Source organism: Limulus polyphemus, unplaced genomic scaffold, assembly GCF_000517525.1.
Source record: "Limulus polyphemus unplaced genomic scaffold, Limulus_polyphemus-2.1.2 Scaffold2821, whole genome shotgun sequence".
Classification (NCBI taxonomy): Eukaryota; Metazoa; Arthropoda; class Merostomata; order Xiphosura; family Limulidae; genus Limulus; species Limulus polyphemus.
In genome coordinates this window covers 106984-114364 of record NW_013668431.1, presented here as the reverse complement: position 1 = coordinate 114364, position 7381 = coordinate 106984, and the positions used below count along the sequence as shown (strand labels likewise).

The 7381-nt window shown below is 36.8% G+C and overlaps 1 protein-coding gene across 8 annotated transcripts in view; it reads left to right on the top strand.

Annotated features, from left to right (window-relative positions):
• Positions 1 to 7381, top strand: part of LOC106467988 (fibroblast growth factor receptor-like 1) — a 69805-nt gene that overhangs the window by 36593 nt on the left and 25831 nt on the right. For 5 of the 8 annotated variants that reach the window (XM_022396257.1, XM_022396260.1, XM_022396258.1 and 2 more), the window contains one exon: positions 5722 to 6063. The exons of 1 other annotated variant lie outside the window; for it this stretch is intronic. In XM_022396257.1, coding sequence (XP_022251965.1) covers positions 5722 to 6063 — 342 coding nt within the window. The remainder of the gene's footprint in view (positions 1 to 5721; positions 6064 to 7381) is intronic. 2 more of the 8 variants (XM_022396262.1, XM_022396261.1) reach the window with 1 other exon arrangement.

Sequence of the window (7381 nt, the reverse complement as noted above, 5' to 3'; positions counted from 1 at the left end):
TGGATAGATAGATATAGATAGATACAGATATTTTTATCATAGATAAAAGAGTTGCCGGTAACTATAAAAAAAATTTCATGTTTCAAATCATTTATAGGTACGTGTTTGTTTTGTATTAATCGGCGAAGGCTAAGCAAGTTATCAGCAACTTTAAAAAAGCTGGTAACAAACAAACTAATATACGGAGACGGCAAAATCTTGTTGTTACAAATACGACGAAAGTTGGGCCATTGGGACATCTGGATCCACATGGATTTACCGTATTGTCCCTAATTAAAGCCTCCTCGCTAATTATCGACCCCCCGATATTTTTATAAAGCTAACCTTGTGTGACAACACTAGTAATTCAACATATAATTCTCTACTGTAATCCACTTTAACTGTAATCCACTTTATTACTGTAATATTGACAGCAATATAAATCCAACATATAATCCACTTTATTACCGTAGTTTAGATTTGAAAAAAAAGAAAAGAAAGCAAACACACACACACACACACTTATTGTCATTGAAATGAACAAATCACATATAAAAAATTATAGTCACTCCATTTTCAGTTTTTAATACCCCCTGGGGCGTTAATTAGGAGCAACACGGCATATAACTTACTAACTTGTTATTTCCTTCAAAATGAGTTTTTGTTTTTTCCTGCAAACTCGGAAGGGCAATTTAAAGAAAGTTTAATTATTATTTTTCAGTAACCACTTTGCAACACGCTCGTTCTAATGACCTAATATTTTAACACAAGAGTTATAAGGAACACACATCCGTTTTTATTGTAAGACATTGTACTGAGGCTTTACAAGCACCGAATTCCTTTCCAGACCCCCAGTGGTTCGTAGGTCAGTCTGAAGGCTTATAACGCTAAAAATCGGGGTTTTTCGATACCCGTGGTGAACACAACCTAGTTAGGCCATTGTGTGACTTTGCGCTTGACCACAAACAAACATTCCGCTGAATTAATACTGAAGAACGAAAAGGAAAACAGTACAGTTTTTAAGACTTAACACAAATAGAAAGCCATTCTTTTAGAAACAAGACGTTCCGTTGCAAGTCTTTTACAGGAGTAATGGTTTCGTGACGTTCACGTCTCCTCTTCAGTTCGACATGAATCCATATCCTTTTACAAGCCTTTTAATAGAAAACACAAAGTTTGATCGAAAAGTTTGGTTTTCTTCCTTTTTATAATTAATTCCGAGCCTGGTAAAAGCTTCTTTGGGAGTAGCAAAGATTGCTTTTCGATTGATATATCTGTAATAAAATCCTACTTAATTAACTTCTGCAAAAATACTAAATTCAATTTGTTTCGGAACTGTGATCACGTGCTGTTCAAGTTACAATCGCAGAAGGGCCCTCTAGATATATTGCGGTGACATTTAATGTAAGCACCACCAGCAAAACCTGACGATGGACAGATGTGTGTCTAAACACCGAAGTCTTCTTGTTGTTTTCTTAGTGCAAAGTTGCGCTCTGTCCACCTCGGGAAATCGAACTTCGGATTTTAGCATTGTAACTCCGTAAACTTACCACTCGCCCATCGGGAAAAAACCCGAAATGCTGGACTCTTGTACGTTTTTTGTTATTGCCAACCTACATAACATGTTACCTGTACTCTGTCCACCGGGGGAATCGAGCCCCGGATTTTAGCATCGTAAGTCTGTAAACTTACCACTGACCCACCAGCGGACCGGATGTAGTGTTTTTATTTTCTGAGTGCAAAGCTACACAATAGGCTATATTGCACTCTGTCCATTGCGGGGAATCGAACCCCGGATTTTAGCATCGTAAGTCTGTAAACTTACCACTGACCCACCAGCGGACCAGATGTAGTGTGTTTTTGTTTTCTAAGTGTAAAGCTACACCATGTTTAGTGGGACGGAGATTCGAACCCGCGACTCTCAGATTGCGAATCAAGCGCCCTAACCACCTGGCCATGCCGGGCCTCAAAGGACTTATTGACAATTCAAACAGTTCGTTTACTTTTCACAATACATTTAACATATATATAAATTGATACAAATTTGTACCAAATCATCAAAAAAATATAAAGAATCAGTTAAAAGTTAAAGGCTATTATGAAGTAATAGTGACCAAACGTAGACTTAAGTTTCTTAATAAAAAGATTATTTGTTAAAAACACAACAGGTAACGAAAGTCGAACGCTCAAATAATTGTTTGTTTTTTTCTCAAATGCAGTCTTCTGAAGATTTAACAAGACTACGACGACAAGATGTATTGAACTTTACCTTCTGAAGCGTGGGCATATTCCAAATTACATCCTGAAAGTCGGAAATCCACTAATCATAACCCCCCCCCCCCATCTCCAACCCCCTTAACCGACCTTAATTAGAATCCCTATTGAATTTTCTAGGCTTAGTAACCATTCGCGCGGGTCTTATTTTTATCATTAATTTAAAATTTAATGAACGTTGTCTTGAAGTACGTACAGTGTAGAAAAAAAACACTTTCTACACTCTCGTTCATATCATAATTTTAAAAGAAGCGTAGTATCTTTATTGCGTACTCAAGCTTAAAATACGTTTTAAGGGAGGATTGTTATCTCTAAGCCTTTCTTGTGCGCGGAAATTTTACAAAGGTTCAGTGTTAATATAAATATATAACTTTAAACTACCGTGTAATTACCGCCATTTTTGCGCACGTCACGTATAAAAAGTACCGTGATTTATTGTACGGTCTGATAATTTTCGATAAATAATACATTGTAACAGTACATACCTGGTTTTTGTTTATTTATCGGTAAATACCCAAGAAGTAGTTTAAATAAATAATTTGTCTTTTTATTTTATTTTTTAATAACCAAAGACTTTCTGCTTGCTGTTTTTTTTCACTTAGTTAAGGAATATAAACGGTTTATATTTTTGTAAAATCTAATAACCTTTTCTCTGTAATTAGTATCTTTTTTCCAACAGTAATGTAAATTATGTTAGAATTATATATAAATAAACATCTCAACGTTTCAAGTGCTGTAGTGGAGTATACTTTTTATCCCATATATATCTCTGCTGTTTGAACAAACTAAGACCACTCCCCCCACCCCCACTTTTAATGGAAATATTTCTAATGATATAATTATCATAATGATATAAGTTGGTCTCATTTTCCAGTTGATGCTAGACTATTGTGCGTGAACCGCGAAGAGATGATGAAAAGCCTATTGTGAAATCTTTCAAGTGCCACTTTACGCTATTGTTTTCTATTCGTTTAGATACAACGAGAAAATCTTTTCAAATTCGATATTGACCCTGCTAGTAATTTAGACTACATTATGACGCTGATAATACTACTCCTCACCTTACGAGCCAATCAACTAATGTTAAATAGTTAATGGAAGCTAAACTTAAACGAAGCCTTTTGATGGATGATGAGAGACGAAAGTTTATATATGCAGTAAAAGAATTTAAATTTACAATTTAAACGTCCAAAGCTGGCGAAATACTGGAAACCAATAGGCCTAGCATTTGTCCAAAGCTGGCGAAATACTGGAAACCAATAGGCCTAGCATTTGTTCAAAGCTGGCGAAATATTGGAAACCAATAGGCCTAGCATTTGTCCAAAGCTGGCGAAATACTGGAAACCAATAGGCCTAGCATTTGTCCAAAGCTGGCGAAATACTGGAAACCAATAGGCCTAGCATTTGTCCAAAGCTGGCGAAATACTGGAAATCAATAGGCCTAGCATTTGTCCAAAGCTGGCCAAATACTGAAAACCAATAGGTCTAGCATTTGTCCAAAGCTGGCGAAATACTGAAAACCAATAGGCCTAGCATATGTGATAAAAATCGCGTAAACCACAGATGCTTTACTCACACCTCTTAGTTTGTCCGTTTAGGATTTCAAATTAGAGGTGTGTAAAAAAACAGGATAATTCACTGCCCAAGAGGCCTTTCGTTCAATTATCTTTACTCGTCAGCTGGCTTGGACAAATCTACTACTTATGTGAACAAAGATTTGGACATTTTTGTTTCTCATCGTCTAGCCCAGCTGACGAGTTACTCATTGAACGAAAGGTCTACTGGGTTTCGTGGAGCTAAAAGATAAATCCGAAATACTACTTATACATATCTCTGATTTTTTTTAAAACCCTTAATGGACACGTTAAGAAGAATGTGAAAAAAATAATTTACAGTTTTAATTATTTTTATCATACGTGTGACTTATAATGCTATTCATTGTCATACGTGTGACTTATAATGCTATTCATTGTCATACGTGTGTGACTTATAATGTTATTCATTGTCATACGTGTGACTTATAATGTTATTCATTGTCATACGTGTGACTTATAATGTTATTCATTTTCATACGTGTGACTTATAATGCTATTCATTTTCATACGTGTGACTTATAATGCTATTCATTGTCATACATGTGACTTATAACGCTATTCATTGTGACTTATAATGCTATTCATTGTCATACGTGAGACTTATAATTTTAAACTCGGGACTGTTATGAACACTTTTTGTCTAGTTTATTAATCACTTTAAATACAGTTAAACATATTACTGTCAACAAATGAGATACTAAAGTTAACGCAACCTAATTTCATAAATCAATATAATACTGTTGCTTATCTGCTTGTTTGATAATTTCCGGTAAAAATTATTTCCGAGTGACTTCGTCTGCCCCATCTGTTCACACATAACACCCAAATGAATAGTCTTGTATACCATCGTCTGCCCTATCTGTTTACACATAACACCCAAATGAATAGTCTTGTATACCATCGTCTGCCCCATCTGTTCACACATAACACCCAAATGAATAGTCTTGTATACCATCGTATGCCCCATCTGTTCACACGTAACACCCAAATGAATAGCTTGTATACCATCGTATACCCCTTCTGTTCACACATAACACCCAAATGAGTAATCTTGTATACCATCGTATACCCCGTCTGTTCACACGTAATACCCAAATAAATAGCTTGTATACCATCGTATACCCCATCTGTTCACACATAAGGTCTTATAAAATGAGTTAATTTTTAGGTCTTCAAACTGCTGAATAGAAAGTAATGCTAATCTCGTGTTTATGGGGAAAGTAACCAACTTTAACAATGAAATAATTTTTACCGTAGGGGCGCGTGGGTGCCGTATACCATTGAAACCACGCATGCGTAGCACTCCCACATGTCAAGCCCAGGGATGCTCCCTCACCCTCCACACCCCTAGTTCCAACACTCTTGCAAATCAATTAGACGTTATAGTTATCTTAGAAAGAAAAAAACATTCTAAAATCAAATATATGTGTAATCATAAACCCCCTCCAGTGGCACAGCAGCATGTCTGCGGACTTACAACGCTAGAAACCGGGTTTCGATACCCGTGGTGGCCAGAGTACAGACAGCCCATTGTGTAGCTTTGTGCTTAATTCTAACTAAACAAACAAACCCCCTAATGGCAAACGGCAAGTCTGAAGGCTTGTGACGCTAAAAACCGGGTTTCGATACCCGTGGTGGGCAGAGCACAGACAACCCATTGTGTAGCTTTGTGCTTGCCCCTAGTAGCATAGCGGTATGTCTGTGGACTTACAACGCTAGAAACCGGGTTTCGATACCCGTGGTGGCCAGAGCATTGTGTAGCTTTGTGCTTAATTCTAACTAAACAAACAAAAATATGATCATATTCTCCATATGTCTATGTATCTTTATTTTCAGTTATTTGATTTAATGAGAAACGTTTCACCTTTTCTAGGTCCCCCTAGGCTCTTGTTAGAGGGGCGTGGTCTACAGAAGAAGGTTTTTGCAGGGGCTGAAGCTCATCTTCCGTGTCCTGTTGCTGGTACCAAAGATTCTCTTGTTTATGATTGGTACAAGAGCCACCAATTACTACCCACTATAGGTAACCATCGATATCACGTGACCCATACAGGTACGCTTGTGATACAACATACCGCAGTGGAAGACTCTGGTTTTTACGTGTGCGAAGCATTCAATCAAAAGGGGGAGGTTGAAGCCCACGTTCATCTTATGGTTCTTAGTAAGTTTGAGGATCTTGTGTCTTCACGTAATTCAGGGGAAGACGATGGCACCTTCAGTAATTTTCTTTCTTACTCAATTTTCGTTTCCTTGCACGATGTTCCCATAAGTTATATATATATATAAATTGTTGTTACGGTGAGTATTGCATGATGTTCCCATAAGTTATATATATAAATTGTTTTTATGGTGAGTATTGCACGATGTTCCCATAAGTTATATATATAAATTGTTGTTATGGTGAGTATTGCATGATGTTCCCATAAGTTACATATATATAAATTGTTGTTACGGTGAGTAGGTTATATGGGGCGCAGGTTGGCCCTGTTGTAGTGTTCTGGATTTTGGTAAACCGGGTTCGAATTCGTGCGATACAATAAAATATTTCCCGCACTTTAAGTTGTAGATACGTTATAAGAGTGACAGTGAATTGTTGATGAAAGGGTGATTCTAACTGGCTGCCATACCTCTGGTCAGTAATTCTGGTCAGTCTTAGTAGCTTTAACAACACCTTAGGTAACTGTCTTTCAACCACGACAACGATTGCCACAACGTTACTTATCTAAAATCCATTCGTCATGTGACTTGTTTGAGTAGAACTTACCTGAAGCTGTCTAGTGTGACGTCACAATATGTTTTCATGATGTATAGTATAATCAGATGGTGACCAAACTTAAAATCACCCAAGTAGACAGCAGAAATAAACTAACGTTTTTGTTAATTTTGATTTGACATTCTTTCAGGCAGTCTAACAACACGGGGAAAAAAGGTTTAATCCCTTTTTGTTTGTTATTAAGCACAGAGATGCATAATGGGCTATCAGTGCTGTGCCCACCACGACTTTTTGAAACCCGTTTTAATGATGTAAGCTTGGGGGAGGAGAGTTGATCCACCCTTAAATTCGATGACGAGGAACCCACTTTGAGACTAATAATGGCTGGAGACGGCTTGAATGGGTACCTGATGATGACAAAACCTTGTCGAAACGTTCTACATTTGCTGTTATATTAAAGTTTTTCTTCATGATCCACCCTTAATACCATAAAGATGAGGAAATTCATGTAAAACCGATAGGCTGGTAGGCTTAATAATCATAATTATTTACATGGTTAATTTACAAATTATATAACTAATGGTGATATTAGTAGTTTATGAATAATTAAACAATTACATTAAAGCATCATGTAATATAAAATGAACAACAAGAACAAAACTCTAATACTATTCAAATACTACAGAAGAATCTTTGCGTGTCAATAATACGTAAGAAACACTACAGAAGATTGTTTGTTTTTTAATGTACGTCGAAATGTTGGAGGAAGGACTCTTGCCACTTTATTCCTCGGGTTTCGTGGACAAGAACCCAACGTTGTTCC